General features: G+C 35.9%; 1 protein-coding gene across 5 annotated transcripts in view; it reads right to left on the reverse strand.

Annotated features, from left to right (window-relative positions):
- The window catches only part of RABGAP1L (RAB GTPase activating protein 1 like), a 765,799-nt gene that overhangs the window by 303,406 nt on the left and 443,133 nt on the right, over positions 1-19,260 (reverse strand). For all 5 annotated transcript variants that reach the window (XM_032317419.1, XM_032317418.1, XM_032317421.1 and 2 more), the window contains one exon: positions 10,932-11,045. In XM_032317419.1, coding sequence (XP_032173310.1) covers positions 10,932-11,045 — 114 coding nt within the window. The remainder of the gene's footprint in view (positions 1-10,931; positions 11,046-19,260) is intronic.

The raw sequence follows: 19,260 nt of genomic DNA on the forward strand, positions 1-19,260 counted from the left end.
GGACACTAAGGTTGTTTTCATATCTTGGTTATTGTAAATAATGCTGCAAATAAACAAAGGAATATAAGTATCTTTTGGAATCAGTTTTTTGTTGTTTTCTTCAAATAAATGCCTAGAAACAGAATTGCTGGATATGGTAGTTTTATATCTAAATTTTCAGGAACTGCCATATTGTTTTCCATAGTGGCTGCATCAATTTACATTCCCACCAACCATGCACAGGGGATCCCTTTTCTCCACATCCCTACCAACACTTCTTCTTTCTTTGTTTTTTCATACTAGCCACTCTTACAGGTGTGAGGTGATAACCCATCATGGCTCTTATTTGCATTATGATGTTGAGCATCTTTTCATGTACCTGTTTGGCCATCTATATGTCTTTTTTGGGAAAATGTCCATTCATGTTCTCTGACAATTTTTTAACTGAATTATTTAATTTTTTGGTATTGAATTGTATGAGTTCTTTGAATATTTTGGATATTAACCTATCAGATATATGATTTGCAACTATCTTCTCCCACTCAGTGGGTTGCCATTTCATTTTGTTGATGGTCTCCTTTACTGTGCAGATGTGGAAGCTTTTTTTTTTTTTTTAAGATTTTATCTATTTATTTGAGAGAGAGAGGACATGAGCGGGAAGTTCAGAGGGAGAGAGAGAATCCCAAGCAGATTCCACAGTAAGTGCAAAGCCTAACACAGGGCTTGATTCCAGGACCCTGAGATCATGATCTGAGCTTAAACCAAGAGTCAAATGCTCAACTGACTGTGCCACTCAGGTACCCCTGTGCAGAAGTTTTTAATTGATGTAGGTTTGGTATCTTGATTGCAGTATATTTTAATTATGACATAGGTATATATACCTGTCAACATTTATCAGACTATATTCATAAAACAGATACAACTTATTGTATGTAAATTAAACCTTAATTATGTTGATTATAAAAATCACAGTGTTTTAAAGATTTTACTTATTTGAGAGAGGGCGAGCACAGTAGTGGGCAGACACAGAAGGAGAGGGAGAAGCATACTACCCGCTGAGGAGGGAGCCTGATGTGGGGCTTGATCCCAGGACCCCAAGATCATGACCTGAACCAAAGGCAGATACTTAACCAACTGAGCCAGCCAGGTGCCCCTAAAAATTACAGCTTTAATGCATAAAAACTACTTTGTACAAATGCATTTAAAGCAGTACCCAAGAGCAATTTATAGCCCTTTCTGCACCTATTAGAACAAAAGAAAGACTAAAAAAATCATTGATTTAGGCATATATTCAAAGAAGCTAGAAAAAAACAGCAAATTAAACTTAAAATGGAATAAATGAAATAAAAGTAAGAGCAGGTATCAATAAGTGATGCTTGGGTGGCTCAGTCAGTTAAATATCTGCCTCCAGCGCAGATCACAATCTTGGGGTCCTGAGATCAAGCCCCGTGTGAGGTCCTTGCTCAGTGTGCTTCTCCCTCTCCCTCTGCTGCTCCCCCTGCCTGTGTTCTCTTGCTTGAGCTTTTTATTCTCTCTCTCAAGTAAATAAATAAAATCTTAAAAAAGTAAAAAAATTTTAAAAAAGCAGATACCAATGAAATAGAAAGCAAATGCATAATAGATAAAATCAACAGCCAAAAATTGGCTCTTTGAAAAAAACTAAGAAAACTGATAAAGTACTGATTCAATGCAATATCAACCAAAATCCTTATGGAAGTTTTTCTTTTCTCTCGAAAACTGCCAACCTGATTCTAAAATATGAGACTATTAAGGGCCAAGCCAGTAAAACTAATTTTGAAGTAGAACAATGTTGTAGGCCAAACACTACCAGATAATAAGACCTATTGTTATTCACCTCACACTTGTCAGAATGGCTAAAATTTACAACACAAAAAACAACAGACATTGGCAAGGGTGCAGAAAAGGGGAACCCTCTTACATTGTTGGTGGGAATATAAACTGGTGCAGCCACTCTGGCAAATAGTATGGAGTTCCTCAAAAAATTAAAAATAGAACTAGCCTATGTTCCAGCAATTGCACTACTAGGTATTTACCCAAAGGATAGAAAAAAAACAGATTCAAAGGGACACGTGCACCCCAATGTTTATAGCAGCATTATCAACTATAGCTAAATTATGGAAAAAGCCCAAATGTCCATCAACTGATGAACAATAAAGGAGATGTGGTGTATATATACAATGGAACATTACTCAGCCATAAAAAAGAATAAAACCTCGCAGTCTACAACAATGTATCCACATCATTGGAGCTGGAGACTATTAGGCTAAGTGAAGTAAGTTAGAGAAAGACAAATACCTTAAGTTTTCACTTATATGTGAAATTTAAGAAACAAAACAGATGAACATAGGGGGTAAAAGGAGAGAGGCAAAAAAGACTCAACTATAAAAAACAAACTGATAGTTACCAGAGGGGAGGTGGGAGAGGGGATAGATTAAATGGGTGATGTGGATTAAGTAGGGCACTTGTGATGAGCACCAGGCATTGTGTGTAAGTGATGAATCCCTAAATTCTACACCTAAAACTAATACTACAATGAATGTGAACTAATTGGAATTGAAATAAAAACTTGAAACTACAAAAAAAGAAAAAGAAAAGAAACACTAGATTTGTCTAACTCTAGATACTATGGACATAAATTGTTCTTATCTTTGAAATGAAAATAGTATCACCCATCCTGTGGCCTTCTAAGACTTTAAACAGAATAAAATGCTAATATAAAAAAGACTTATTGTTAAGCTGCTCTAATTCTAATAGTGTGATGTTGGCACCAAGATAGACAAGTAGATCAATTGAATGGAATGGTGCAGAAATGAAAACACGATTTCAAAGAGATATAGGAAATACCAATGTTTAGTGTGGCATTATTCACAAAAGCTAAGATACAGAAGCAACCTAAATACACACACACACACACACACACACACACACACTGGAATATTACTCAGCCATGAGAAAACAGGATATCCTGTCATTTATAACAACATGGATGGGCACTATGCTAAGTGAGTTAAGTCAGACAGAGAAAGACAAGTACTGTATGATATGGCTTATATGTGTAATTAAAAAAGTCAAACTTGTAAAAAACAGAGAGTAAAATGGCAATTACCAGGGGATGGAGGCAGGGGATAAGACTGATACTCCTTAAGGGTACGAACTAATAACAAGTAGTAAATAAGAGATTGAATGCACAGTATAATAAACATAGTCAATAATACTGTACTACAGTAATCAAACTTGCTCAGAAACTAACACTTAATTATTCCAACCACTAAAAGGATAGGATAATTATGTAAAATGATAGAGGTGCTAAATATTACTATAATAGCAATCACATTACAATATATAAATTATCAAATGAATATACTATACATCTTAAATTTACACAGTGTTATATATCATATATATACATATATATATATAATGTAAAACCAAGAATTTTTAAAAATGGTCCAAATACACACCCACATATACATGGATCAAATTTATGACAAGGATACTGCAGCAATACAGTGGAGAAAGAATGGTTGTTTAAATGGTTGCTTAAAAATAATGCTGGGTGGGGTGCCTGGGTGGCTCAGTGGGTTAAAGCCTCTTTGGCTCAGGTCATGATCCCAGGGTCCTGGGATTGAGCCCTGTATTGGGCTCTCTGCTCGGTGGGGAGCCTGCTTCCCCATCCCCCGCTCCTCCGCCTGCCTCTCTGCCTACTTGTGATCTCTATCTGTCAAATAAGTAAATAAAATCTTTAAAAAAAAATAATGCTGGATCAATTAGAGATACATATGGAAGGAAAATGAACCTTGACTTCTATCTCATACAATAATCAACTGTAGACAGGTATATAATCCTTAGTGTAAATAGCAAAAGAATAAAATTTCTAGATTACATCACAAAATATTTTCATGACTTTGGGTTAAACATGACTTTTGGTTAAACAAATATTTCTTAAACAAGACAAAAATATACTAAAAAAAGAAAAAGTTAATAAATTGGGCCTTTAAAAAATTAATAGCATCTGTTCATCAAGAGATACTTTTTTTAGAGTAAAAAAGCAAGCCAGAGAAAAGATGTTAGCAATGCATATACCTAAAAAAGGACTCATACTTGTGATGCAGAAAAAAATCTACTATAGGGCAGTAATAAGAAGAAACCCAATTGCAAAAATAAGCAATAACAAGTTTGTCACAACAGGGGCTATCCTGATGGGCAGCAGGCATGTGGAAAGTGCTCATCTTCCTAAGTCATAAGGAGAATGCATATGAAACCACAGTGAAATACTACTGGTTGAAATCTGAAAGTTGTCCGAGTGTTGGTGAAAATACAGAGCACAACTGGAATTCTTACACACTGCTGGTTGAAATATAAACTATAAAATTGAAAACCTGTTTAGCAGTATCTTCTGAAGGCGAACATGTTTATACACTTTGACCCAGAAATTCCATCTGTGGCCTATACCCAACAGAAATGCATACATATGTGTAAGAAAACACTATTAATACCAGCATGTACATACCAGCATTATTCCTAACTGACAACAAACCAAATGCATGTGTCCAAGAATACAATGGACACTATATTTTAGTATATTTATGCCATGGAATATGAAGCAGCATACTGCCGTATACAATAACATGGATAAACTTCACAGACATTGGGAGCAAAAGAAAGCATATAATAGAATCCTTCCTGTGTAACTCAACATTTTAAATTTCAAAAAGATGTAATACTGATGTATAGTAATAAAAATCAGATGGTGGTTACCTTTGGGGGAGGAAATCACTGGTAAAAGAAAGAAAGGAAAGCTCCTGGAATGCTAGTAAAATTCTGTATCTTTATTCTATAGTGATTATACATGCTCACTTGGTAAAAATTCACTAAGTTGTATTCTCAATATCTGTGCATTTTTCTATACATATATTAAATGTTATACTTATTAAAGTTCTTTAAGGATAACAATGAGATGTAAGGTGATTTTAAGGAAACCATTCTTTATCAAGATGACGACCTAACATGGATGGACCTTGAAGGCATGATGCCTTCAATAGTAAGTCAGAGAATGAAACATTCCATACCACCACACTTCCATGTAGACTCTAAAGAACAAACATAACACCAAACTCATAGAAAAAGAGATCAGATTTGTGGTTACCAAAGGCAGGTGGTGGGAAGAAGGGAAATTGGATGATGGTGGTCAACAGGGAGAAACCTGCAGTTACAAGATGAGTGAATACTGGGGAAGTAACGTAGAGCCTGATGATGACAGGTAACACTGCTGTAGGGAACATGCAGAAGTTGTTAAGGGAGTGGATCCTGAGAGTTCTCATCACAAGGAGAACATTTTTTTTCCTCTTCTTTTTGTTGTATCTATATGAGATAATAGATACTAACTAAACCTATTTTGATAATCATTTCACAATATATGTAAATCAAACAATCATGCTGTACATCTTAAACTTATACAGTGATGTGTGCCAATTTTTTCCTTGATAAAACTAGTGGAAAAAAAAAGAAGACTGCTTTATAATCAGCTACAAGAAAAATATACATTTCCTGTGATATTCAATTTCTATTTATTATTATTATTATTATTATTATTAGAAGTCCCTAGGGTCAGGGCACCTGGGTAGCTCAGTCAGTTAGGGGTCAGCCTTTTGATTTTGGCTTGGGTCATGATCTCAGGGTCATGAGATCCAGACCTGCATCAGGCTCCTCTCCCTCTGCCTCTCTCTCCCCGACTCTCTCAAATAAATACATAAATGTTTTTTTAAAAAGTGATGTCCCTAGGGTCTTTTCTTTTTTAAGATTTATTTATTCATTTGGGAGAGAGAGAGAGAGCAAGCATGAGCAGGGGGAGAGGCAGAGGGAGGAGAGAAAGAATCTTCCAAGTTGACGCCCCACTAAGTGCGAAGCCCCATGAGAGTCTGTGGGCTCTGAGAAACAAACTGAGGGTTTTAGAGGGGAGGGCGGTGGGATGAGGGGTGAGCACTGGTGGTGGGTATTAAGGAGGGCATGTATTGCATGGAGCACTGGGTGTGGTGCATAAACAATGAATCTTGGAACACTGAAAAAATAAAGTAAAAAAATAAAATAAAAAAGAAAACAAAAAACAAATTGGGCTTTGTAAAGAATAGTGGCCTATAATGTGTTCAGTAAATGCTGTCATTCAAACAAGGAATCATTCAGGCTCCCCAAGGAAAAGAGTTGTATTACACGTAGTCAAATAGAAATTTATATTGAAAATACAATCAACTCGTGAAAAATAATTCATCCCTATAACCACTAACATCTCCTAACTCTAGAAAACAATAATGTATAATTATATCTAACTTTACAGTAGTCAGTGATCATTTGCATTTTTCAAAATCATGCAGCAGGTCACTCATTACTGGTATCAAAATAATACCTGAAATGTTTTAGTTTTTATATTAAATCCAATCTTGTTTTGAGAATATTTGATAAAACAAGGATTAAGTTTATTTTTGTCCTTCCACAAACCATTATACGATCACACTATTAACTCAGATGAACAAAGGTATTGATCTCTCTGTAATATATTCAATCCCTCCCATCCAATTCACAGCAGTAGCCTCTTTTTCAGAAAACAGTTACTTTGATCAGAAAATTAGAAAAGGCAATATGCCTCAAATTAAATTGCACACCAAGTGTCTCTTCAATCTATACAGTTGTGAACAATATTTTAACTGATTACTATGACTGACTGGCCTTAGGTCTTTAAAGAGATGTGTATCTCAAAGTAAATTACTAAACATATTCCATTTCATGTGTGCATGAAACACATACCCAAACACAACAGAAAGGCAGGTGAAGTCTTCAACATTAAATCATACTCACCTATAGCTTGGAAACTGAGAGACACAGTTATATTTTATATATATTATTCCTGACATAGGAATTGTTCAATCCTGCACTCATCTGTTATATTTTAAGAAAAAAAATTTAAACACTTAGAATCACTGCAAATTAGAACTGAAAATCGGAATAATCATATCAGACCCTTAATGAGGAGGAAATCCAAAAAGTGATTTTCCCATAGTCTTAAGTCTGCTTAAGAAAAGAATCAAGAACCAGATTTCCTGATGTTCAGTCCTTTAAACTGTGCCAACCTGTCTCCCAACTCAAAATAGATTTTATATCATATTTAAAATAGAAAAGTGCTAAAGATATTTGGGAAGCTAGTACTTTTTTCCTCCTTTCAAGGACACTATTTTAAAATGTTATTGACTTGACTAATAGGAAAGACAAGAAGGAAGGAGGACGGGAAGGATGGAGGGAGGCAGGAGGACCCTAAACTTCTCGTTTTCAGAATCCTATGAATTCTATTATACTGTCAGTTTAACTTCCACACATAAATTTATGACAACAGAAGAATCTTTGAGCCATTTCAATTTCCTCCTACTCTGAAAAAGATATTAAGAGGCAAAAACGGAAATTGGCAGGGCCATTAAAACATGACAGCGAGTTTTTAACAGTCTTCCGTTTAATCGGACAGTTCAGATCATTTCTCATTTCACCAGAGCCACAGAAAACTTTTCAACCACAGTCGGACTTCTGTATCTTTGAAACCAAAATTGATTTCCACGCTTATTATAATTGAAATTCTCTTAATAATTTCTGTCTCAATTTAAGAGCACAGCATACTACATTTCTAGTATAGGCTCCACTGATAAGTTGTCAGAAATAAATGAGGTAATATATGCGAAAGTACTTTGTAAATTTGAAATTATTATAACACATGGAAAGCACTGCATAAAAAAAGGACTCTAAGTGTGATGCTGATGTGAATAAGATATATCATTCTGATTGGTAAATCATTAGACGTACTTTTTTTTTTTTTAAACAATCAGGAGCAAAACAAGGATATCCACTATGATTGCTTCCTTTTAACACCTACAATGGAGGTTCTGGCCAGTGCACTAAGACACGAAAAAGATTATGTGTGTTGGGGGGGGGGGGCAAAAAAAGAACTGATAAAGAAGCCACTTTTTAAAAACAAGGTATTAATGTTTCAGGTTTGTGCAAAGTATCCAGGATGGAAACTCAAAGGTATATTGCTGAGAATGTGAGGTATGATGTTGGATATGATTCTAGAAATAAAAATGATTGACAGGTGGATCACATTCAGTGGCCTTTTTACATCTAGCAACTTTTGGGGATATGGGATGAAAGTCCTAAAGTCAAAGACTACAGCTCAAATTGGATAGAAAAAGCCAAGGAAAGTATATTTACAAACTAGAGAAGAATATTCAATTCTAAAGTACTTATAAGTACGCTTTCCTGTTTGTGAGTTAACACCACCACCTGAGATTTCCTGCATGAGCACTAAACTGCTAAAAAGCAAATCCAGAAGAGAAGGAATTGCGTCACTCAAGAACACAGCAAATTTTGGTCTCTCCACACATTCTGATACATTCATTTCTGATCACCCCCATTATCAAAGGGTGCTGTAAAATCATGTTTAGGTAATATATATTTTAGTACATTACAAGCTTTAGCAACTTTTCTTTATTATCTTGAATTCTGAAATGCTTTTAATATGATTCTTTTGTTGTCCACATTTTTACAAAATTTAGTGTAATTTAAAATATTCAGCAGTTACAAGGTATTTTAGAGCTACATTGTTGCAATATTCTTTACTTAGAGGTTTAAAACTCTCTAATCATGTTGCAAGTGTACACTAATAATCTAACGTGGCTACATGCAGTATGTGAACATACTACTAACACTGTGTAACGAATTCACGGTTGGATTATTATCTGCAATATCAAAGATGTCAACTATTTAAGTGTACCAACTATTTAAATGCTATCTTTGTGTTTGGTACTGGTTCAGATATTTCTCCTGTCAATATTGTATAATGAGGGGAATACAGCTTTTACTACAAGGGAGCAAAATTTTAAGTCAGAAGCTGCAAGCACATAAAATCATCTGCTTTGGTTACATGGAAAAAGCTCTCTAGTATCAGCCAGAGAAAAACTGAAGGAAAAAGTTACTGATTGGCTGAAAATATGCTGAATGCGAGGGGGAAAATGTTCTCCCATATATCGTAAATCAGACGCTTTTCCATAAACCAGGAAACTACATAAATTTTGACATGACAAGCTAACTAGCTTATAGAATTTCAAAACTGGTAGAAAAAATTTTTAATAATTTTGCCTTTTACAATCATATAATGAATATATTATACAGTTGTAATGGTATTCAATGGTTTGTGGCATTTTTAAAAACTAGATGATGTATTACTTTCCAGAAGTCAGTACACTCTCAGATTTTAAGTTATCTATGCATTTCTAGCACTGAATGATAATCCTCCAAATGGCTACATCAAGAGAAAAGGAAAAAAAGAAAAGAAAAGAAAGAAAAGAAAAGAAAAGAAAAGAAAAGAAAAGAAAAGAAAAACAAGATCAAATACGAGTGGGCAAAGGGCTAAACTACAAATATGCAAGAAGGATTATAATGAAAGCTATGCCATTTGCAGAATGAAGCATCAGTCCTATGTGGATCGCAAGCAGGCAAGTACTTTTATAAGTAATATAAAAAAAATCAGTAAATATAAAATGATACTGATATGTACTCCTGAATACTTACTGGCAAATTTCGCTATGCAATGAAAGGATAAATTTGATAATTCAGGAACTGATTATATAACTTATAAGCTTAGCCATGGTACTCGCTTTTTCCTCCACATTATTACAAGACTTTTGTGTAGTTCATCTTCAGTAGTAATCTCTACTGTAATGGGGGGTGAGGACGATGTTAAGTTACAGACAACATTTCATAAGGCATCTCAAATTTGAGGAGAAAGGGCAAAACTTTGCTGAATGGACGTTGTAATTTTTAGCTTTTGGCCTCAATTAGCACTGACAATATGAGTTAACTATAAATAATGATTTAAAAAGTTATTTTGCAATCCTGATATAACCTTGAAAAATTTTGAGAGAATTTAAAATGGGACATAAAGATGTCTAATGTGACATGTTAGAATACACCATGAAGATGTCTAATGTGCATGAAGATGTCTAATGCATGAAGATGTCTAATGTGACATGTTAGAATACACCAATAATTTCAGAGAACTTGCTAGTATTTAAAAACCGCATTGTTTTCTTACCCTTATGTGACAAAAATTGTCAACTGCCACATTATCTTCTCAGGAGGACAGCCATCAGGACTCCTAGCAGCCTTTGCTGCGTAACCTGAGAAGACCTTTTGTTCCTTTCTTGTTAGCAGCAGAGCCAAAATGAGGCCTTACTGAGCCCCCTCCCTGATGGGACATGCAGCCAGGAAACTGCCTTCAGGATTCTGCGCTGAGCAGAGAACACTGAGGCAGGAGCGAATGGAGACTCAAGAGACAAGCTGACCTAAGTAAAGTCATTCTGGTTTTAGGCTGACCCTTAACCTAAAAGCCAGCAGTCACAAAAAGAGTCACAAAATTTGACTCCTAGAAAATCACAAAACGCCACTCCCTCCAGCAGTAAAAGCTCAACATCCTTCAAACTGCTCCCTGTAGGTAACTCTGCAACCCTAAAACAATGAAACTAACCACCCACTGGAAATGTAAACCCAAAGCTAGAGAGTAAGCCCCTCCCTATACCGTTAGCTAATTTGAAAACCTTAACACCCTTCATTAGAGGCAAAGAGGGTCTCTTCCTCATCTAGGATGAGAGATAGCTACTTTGTGAAATAGCTTTCTTCTAGTCTTAATAAATCTTTGTCCCTTTCTCTAAACACCTTGCTCCTGAATTCTTTCTCACGCCAGAGAGTTCTTGGCAAGGGGCTTTGGCTGTCTAGCAGCAATAGGGCGCAGTGCAATTAAGAAAAGAAGACAGGAAAAAAAATCTAAAAGTCTTTACAATGGGTTCCTAAGATATGGCCCTGTAAAATAAATTAGAAAAAAATGAGATGGAGGGCCCTACCTTGCAGATCTTGTAGAGTGATTCCTGGCCATCTCCTCCGGTATCTTTAAAGTAATCATGTGCAGGAAATGTACGATGAATGTCTCGGGTGATAACACCCTCCTGGGCTGAGTCCTGAAACAGAAAAAAACAGACCTGGTCATTAATTTGAAATTTCTTTTTAATTAAAAAAATAATATATATACATGCTAAAAAAAAAATACTCAAATTGTGCAAAAAAAGTATGCTGCCCCCACCAAAAATACCGGCCTCCCATTCCAGACCCATAGTCCCATTCACCAGACATAAATGCTACCAACAGTTTCTTTTGTATCCTTCATCCTTCTATCTATAGATGTGTGAATATATGCTTATGTGAGAGGGAGGTGAGGGAGAAAAGTTGTATAAACACATCTCTATCCTCTGCTTTTTGAAGCACAAATAGAAGAAAACTATCTGCTCCTTTCACGTAATAAGATAATGTAGAGAATATTTCTCATCAATACATGGTATTTCATTCTCTTTAAGAGCAGCTATCAAAAGTAATAAGGTATCTGGATATGGACATGCCATGATTTGTTTAATATTCTCCTATTAATGACTTCTCTGCATATTTCTGTTTATATTACAAGTAATACCACTAGGAACATTTTTATGCATACGTGTTCAACAACAGGTTCCTACAGGTGGCATTGCTAGGTCAAAGAGCATGTGCATTTCCATTTTTGATGAAGGCACTTTCCCTCCAGAGGTGTTGTAACAACACATACTTCAAATGCTGATGTAGTAGATGGTTTTCCACACCAGCCCGACACCACAGATTCTCTAACTTCTTAAATTTTTGATAATCTGATGAGTGAAAACTCAGACCATAGTAATTTAAAAAGTAAAAATACCCATCATTTCCTCCTGATAGGTTGATTACCTAATGCATTCATTCCAGACAATAAAAAGCCCCAAATGACATTAGGATGACACAGGCTTTAAAGATAAATCTAGAAGTTCTTTTTAAGACAAATTCAGGATCCAAAAGCTCAAAATTGAGTAAAAGTGTTAATCATTCATTTGATTTTATTTGATTCTCATAAATGTTGTTTATCTGTTTAAATGTCAAGAAAATAGGATGGGGCTACTTTTAGCAACCCTGATGATGAAAATATTTTGCACAGTTGAAGGAAGCATCTGTGACTACTAGTGCAAATTAAACGTGTCATTTAATGTCTTGCTTCCATAAAGATTTGAACAAATCCCCCATTTCAGTTAAGATCAAGGAAGAAAAAAAAAATGTTTAATACATGAGTTACTAGCTCCCTTTTTCTTTGTCTCTGGGAAGTATGTAAGAAGGAAGTTGTTGATTAGCTCTAAGTTAAGCCAGGGCCTTCTCTTGCTGCCTTTTTCACTTCAGCTGCTGTTTCATGCTGAGTGGTAATTAGATCTTATACCATGTGGAGAAAGGACACAAACTGAAATGTTCCAAATTTGCTAGCAAACACCAAACACATTGCAAATCAGTTCAGAGGAAATTCCGATGGCTTAGAGGAATGCACTGCTACAGCTGAATAAAAATGAAACTTAAAAAAATGATCATATCTTTAAGTAAGAGGATACACAGAAAGTGTATATTTATAAAGGCAAATGCAAGTTCTGAGGACAGAGAAAATTTTGAGGGGAGGTGGGAGCACATAAGAAGGTGAATATAAAGGTAATGTACAACGAGCTATGGTCTGGTACAGAGTCTGAGGAGGAGCTCCCTCGAGTAGAGGATCTGGTATCAGGTAGAAGAAAGTTTTCATTGTGCAGGTTTTCCCTAATAGAAGGTTCTCTTTCCACACAGTCATAGTTCCCACTTATAAGCTCTTTGAAAAGATGACCAATGAAAATGTTACTACTTCCACTGCTGAACTATTTCAGGGGCAAACATGTGCTGAGTGGTTCACAAGATAACTCTTTTTACACTTTTCAAGATGTTAAGGGAGAGACATCATTGGACTATATTCCCTGGAAACTGCCTACTCATTTGGCATCATACTGTGTTTAAATGGTACCAACAGTCTGATTCAGAGAAAGGGAAATTGATTAAAAATTTCTAGAAAGTAACTTTGCATAATACTGAGTAATTTTTTTTATGCATACTTAAATCTTCCTGATTTGTTTCTAAAAATAAATGGGCAAAAAATCAAATGGAAATAAAAATCATCAACTTTTCCTGACTTTAATGAGCCTTCCCTTCCTAGGATTACTTTCAAATGCTTTCTACACATATGTGTTTCTAGAGTTTTCTTCCAACATATTGCTCTCAGTTGACTAAGGGAACAATTTCTGGAACTTCACTTTATAAACTAAATAAAATGTTTTGCTGTATTGTTCACTGATCCCTTTCACATAACCGAAGGTCAGGAGGTACACTAGAGTCTTACAAATAGACCAATATGGTGAAATTGTGTACTAGACTAGAGAAAATAATCATGTTTTCAAAGGTAAAGCTAATCATTTCCCAATTACTCATACTGTTGAGAGTAACAACAGTATATATTTCAAGAATCCAGACCTGAGATTCAGGAGATTAGTCCCAAATTCACTCACTCTTTCAACAAATACTGAATCAAAGCTGATGCTCTGTAAAAGGAAGATAAAATGATGACTTTCAATATTAATTTTCTATTTAGACTTATTCCAATTATAGTTGTGAATTTTTACACAAAATAAAATAGAGAAGGACCAAAAAGAGGCCAAATATTTCACCACCTAAATATCTGTAGTTAAAAGGTTTCATGTGAAAACACTTTTTAAAAAAAATATGACTAGAAACATTTTATAGCACAACCAAAACGGATATGACATCATTTTCGTGGAAGGTTCCCATAAGCAGAGTCTCTTTAAATCCTAACCGTTCTCATCGGAATGGGGAGAGGAAAGTGGTCACTCCTTTATGGGCAGCTACACCAATATCCAGAGAGGTTCACAACGTGACCTGCAATTTACTGGGAACAGTAGATGCATCTCCCATTCTGATTGTCAGCCCAGTATGGTGTATCAGTGGCTTTGGTTCTATTTCTGGCTACTCTAACTTAATATGTGTAGGATCCTAAACAAGTTATTTAATCTCACTAAACTTCAGTTTCCTCATCTGTAAAATGGGATGATAATGCAAAATTTATGTCATGCCAATTGCTTACTTATTCGCATACTGCCTAATAGAAACAGAGTATTCATTAAAGAAACAAGTAAAAAATAGTCAATTATTATTCCTTTTCCTTAAAAACCACATTTAACTGTTTATTATTTTTTATTATTTATTTAGTTGTTTTAAAGATATTTATTTATTTGAAGAGGGAGAGCACAAGGTGGGAGGAGGATCAGAAAAAGAGGGGGATGCAGACTCCCCGCTGAGCAGGGAACCCAATGCAGGCCTTGATCCTGGGACCCTGGGATCATGACCTGAGCTGAAGGCAGACACTCCACCAACTGAGCCTCCCAGGTGCCCCACATGTAACTACTTAAATGTTTTGGTGAAAATCTATTTTAGACATCTTTCTGCATGTGTGCACGTTAAACAATGAAGGAAACAACATGATCCAAATTCTTTGGATATCATGAATGTTATGAATGTGCTTTCAGCACGAGGACAGTGTAAGATATATATTCCCCAGTCTGAATTTCCCATCACGTATCTTATGTGTCTTAAATTATCCTTATTTCTACTAATCCATGAATAAAAGCAAAAGTGAATAATTATTTGCATAAAGTAATGTTTTTACCAACTGGTACACATTCTGGCCCCAGCTCTGCATATATACATGAAATAAAGATATCACAACCCAGGAGGAGGATGGAAAGGTCAGGGTTCAGGAGAAGCTAAATTTGCCAGAGGAGCTACCATGTCCATCACCACTTCAGAATTTAGCTTCTGAGAATCAGAGAAGGGTTGAAGTCATGGTTATGAAGAGGACACATGCCACTGTCCCTCCTTCCTTCTGGGCCATCAACACCAAGTATGTAACTAGTAGGCAAAGTCCTTGATGGCATCTGTCCTAACAAGCAGTCAGGTTGGGCCACACACAAAAGCTGACTCTAACCAGAAGTAGAGAGTAACTGTGAAAAGTTTGGAAGAAGGTCTTCAAAAGTGAGTTTTACCTGCCTCCTCACCACTCCACACCCCTGACACTACCACCACGTAGAAATTAAATTTCTATTTAGTTTACTTTGAAGGTTTTTCTTTAATCTCCAAACTGCTAAGTCACAAGACTTAATTACCTTTTTATTTTCAAAAAAGATATCATCTCTAGTGTGATAAAATCCATGCTCCAACAGAGGATATAATTTGGCTTGTTGAAAATAAATTTAAAACCAACTCTAAGAGCGATGGTAAGTAGCTCAATTAACTTTTGATCATTTTAAGTGGATTCATTTTACAGCCTGCTATCAAGAGTATTATATGAGGCATTCTTTTAGTATTAAATATATGCCTTAAAATGTCTGCAGTCCTCTTAATTCCTATTCCAAGAGAATCATCACTTACTTGTTTGTTGTGAGAAAAAAAAATGAATACAGCATTCAAGTGTCAACAAGTATTAGGAAGAGAGGTTTGGATGACCATAGCCTATTATTTTTTTTTTTATAAAACAATTTCTGGGCTGTCAACAACTGGAAAGATATTCTACTGCAGATGATTGTTTTCCCATGTGACCTTAGCACCAGATGCACCAGATGAAGTATAAAAGCGATGTCAGTAAGTGAACACCTCGACTATACCTTAATTTGCTACATTTTTACAACTATGACAGCATCTTTTCTTATTAATCCCTATTGTCAAATCCAAAGTATAACGCATGTTTACTTTTCATCTACCAAAAAGAACTTCAACTGTATAAATACCATGCTAATTTGTTAGTGTTATTAAAAATACCACTGTAGGGTGCCTGGGTGGCTCAGTGGGTTAAGCCGCTGCCTTCGGCTCAGGTCATGATCTCAGGGTCCTGGGATCGAGTCCCACATCGGGCTCTCTGCTCGGCAGGGAGCTTGCTTCCCTCTCTCTCTCTCTGCCTGCTTCTCTGTCTACTTGTGATCTCTCTCTGTCAAGTAAATAAATAAAATCTTTAAAAAAAAAAAAATACCACTGTAGACCATGCCTACTCACAGTCAGCAGATAAATGATTCAGAGCTTAAAAAGTACTTGACCTTAGAACGTGCCTTCTATTCTTACTTCACAGGGATCCTCCTTTAGTTCTATGTTGGAGCTAGATCTATGGTAATACATCACAAACTGGTCGGCAGTTTGTAATACATCAAACTGGTCGAAAGCAGATGGGTTTGCAGTGGTGGGTCTGATTTATTTGCCTTGATGTTTGCCAAAAATCCAAAGAGGCAGAGATAAAAGGAGAAAATATGAAAGTGCATTCTAGTTTCAAACATGCTATTGAAATCGTGAGCTAGAAACAGTAACACAAAAAGAATGGATCATTGCCAGTCCTCATTCCTTGACTATGCAAGTGGGGGTGGGGGGCAGCCTTAGCGTAAATGAGATAATATGGAAGCAAAGAAATAAATGTTAACGAAATCCTACTGTAAGCAGCAACCTGTTTCCCAAGCATTGAACAAACAAGCTGCCAAATGTCTCAGAATCAAAGCCTGACGCAAAGGTCAAAAATATAAGCCACATTCCGGCATCAACTAGAAGGAAATCTCTTCCGGGAGAGAAGCAACAACGAGAACAAAAGGGAGGGGAAGGAAGTGGACAGGAAGAAGTGATAGAGTGATAGATTCCTTGATCCCAAAGGATGTGCCAGGACTGGAGTGGGAAACATGAATACAATAAAGCATTCTTTGGGGACTGGAAGACTAAGCAGCATTGCAGCCTATGGGCACAGCCTGGTTTCCCAGAGAGCCTATGAAATTTAGGTCGGAGCAGAGATGACTCTCTATGACAAATACCTGGGGTTACTTTTAGACTCCAAATACACCCACCAAAAGCATCTACAGCCATATATGGGTATGTCCTCATTTTAGGGTTGCTAACCACTCACTGTCCCAAAATAAAGGTTCAACTGAGGCACTTGGTCTTGGAACCTCATTCAACGAGCAATGATAAACTCTGCAACTTCTGCTGGAACGAAGCACAATAACTGAACTTCATGGTGTTATTTTCCAAAGTAAGATGCATTTCTAACTCTGTAATATCTTTTAAAAATTATGATTTTTAAAAAAATTTAAGAGCTCCATATTTACTCCCATTGTATAAAAATAACTTTTTATTTTTCCACAAAACTAAAGAACACCTCTAAATAACTAGCAATTGATAAAAATGCCCATTTTCATCTAATCTTTACATTTTATAACTTTATTGACTTTGTGTATACATCTAGTTATTGTTTTTACAAGCTGAAGAACTCAATATTTTAGAAAACATTCTACCACTCCTTCAATTACTTTATTTATTTTATTATGTTATGTTAGTCACCACACAGTATATCATTAGTTTTTGATGTAGTGTTCCAAGATTCATGGCTTACATATAACACCCAGTGCTCCATGAAATACGTGCCCTCCTTAATATCCACCACCGGACCAACCCATCCCCCTACCTCCCTCCCCTCTAAAACCTTCAGTTAAATGCTTCTCTTTGAAACTCTCTGAGCTCAATTAAATCTTCTTTTATTTTTTTAAAGATTTTATTTATTTATTTGAGAGAGACAGTGAGAGAATACTAGCGGGGGAGGGAGAGGATCAAGCAGACTCCCCACTGAGCAGGGAGTCTGATGCAGGATTCGATCCCAGGACCCTGGGATCATGACCTGAGCCAAAGGCAGATGCTTAACTTAGTGAACCACCCAGGTGGCCCCTCATTTACATCTTCTTAAATCAAATGGCATAAAAATTGAATGTACATTAAAAATTAAGCTTTCTACTTGTTGCTTAGTATAAATTCATTTATGTATACAACAAATACTTGGTTCCGAGTACATACTCAGAATCAGGCATTATATTACATGCAGAAGATACAGCTATTAGCAAGGCAACATCCTTTCCCTATCGGACTTATATTCTAGTAACAGGGAAAAGAGACAAAAAACAAGTGTATCATATTGGTTAGAGAAAAGAACTCTGAAAAATAAATAATAAAACAAGGTAAATAGATAGTGAGTGAGGAGAAGGTTGATATTTCAGGTGGGGTGGTTTTGCCCTTCTGACTGTTCAACTCTTCAAAGAAAGGGAATTACAGGCAAAGGGGAAAGGTATGTACAAAAGCCCTGAGGTAGGAGCAGAATGGCAATACTTTTAGATACTTTCCAGAGTTTTACTGACCTCTGTTTGCAGGTGTCTTTAATGAACTGCCAAAAATTATTCCAATATTCTGGATTAACATGGTTACCTCAGAAATTTATAAGTACAATTTAGATTTATAAATTTTATTATTTATAAATTTATAAGTATAAGATGTTTTAATTAATACATTTGAATAATATCCTCCTGGTTGCACAAGTCTCTACGAAAGTTTACCATTCAAGCATCTATCTAACACCTGTCATGTGCAAGATATTGTACTAGGATCTACAGGATCAAAAAAAAAAGGGTAGAGGCCATTATATCCCTAAGTTGCAAGAGGTTAAGAGCTTGTTAAGACAAGATATAGGTGCAAATATCACTGGAAGGAAACATATTCTAACAGCCAAATAAATGATATGGAAAATCCGGCAAAGAACGTGACTATAGAAAAGTTCATTGGTGAAAGGAGCCTTCTCAGAAGATGGGGTCTGGGTTGGATACCATAGACATGACGGATTCAACAAAACGGAAAGATCTCAAGAGAATACAGTTGATCCCTGAACAGTCTTGGGATTAAGAGCACAAACTCCCCATGCAAAAATCCACGTATAATTTTGATCCCCCACACTTAACTACTAATGGCCTACTTTTGACTGGAAGCCTTACCAAAACATAAATAATCGACCAACAAATATTTTGTATGTTATACATATTATATACTGATTCATACAATAAAGTAAGCTAGAGGAAAAAAAACGTTAAGAAAATCATAAGGAAGAAAAAATATACTTACAGTACTGTTCTGTAATTATCAGGTAAAATCGGGGTATAAATGTACCCACACAGTTCAAACCTATTTTGTTCAAGAGTCAACTGTATGTGACAAGGTGGCATGAGCAGAGATTCCAAAGTAGGAAACTACTCCTGGCATGCCCAGGAGATATGATTCTAATTGTCTGAGAAGGGACTTCATAAAGGGGCAAGCTGAGTGGGATCCAGAATATGGAAAGATAATCTTGAATGAAGATGTTTTAACAGTCCTATGGACCTCAAGGAACCATTTCATCTGGCCATTTCATTTCCTTGT

Source organism: Mustela erminea, chromosome 17, assembly GCF_009829155.1.
Source record: "Mustela erminea isolate mMusErm1 chromosome 17, mMusErm1.Pri, whole genome shotgun sequence".
In the NCBI taxonomy this organism is placed as follows: Eukaryota; Metazoa; Chordata; class Mammalia; order Carnivora; family Mustelidae; genus Mustela; species Mustela erminea.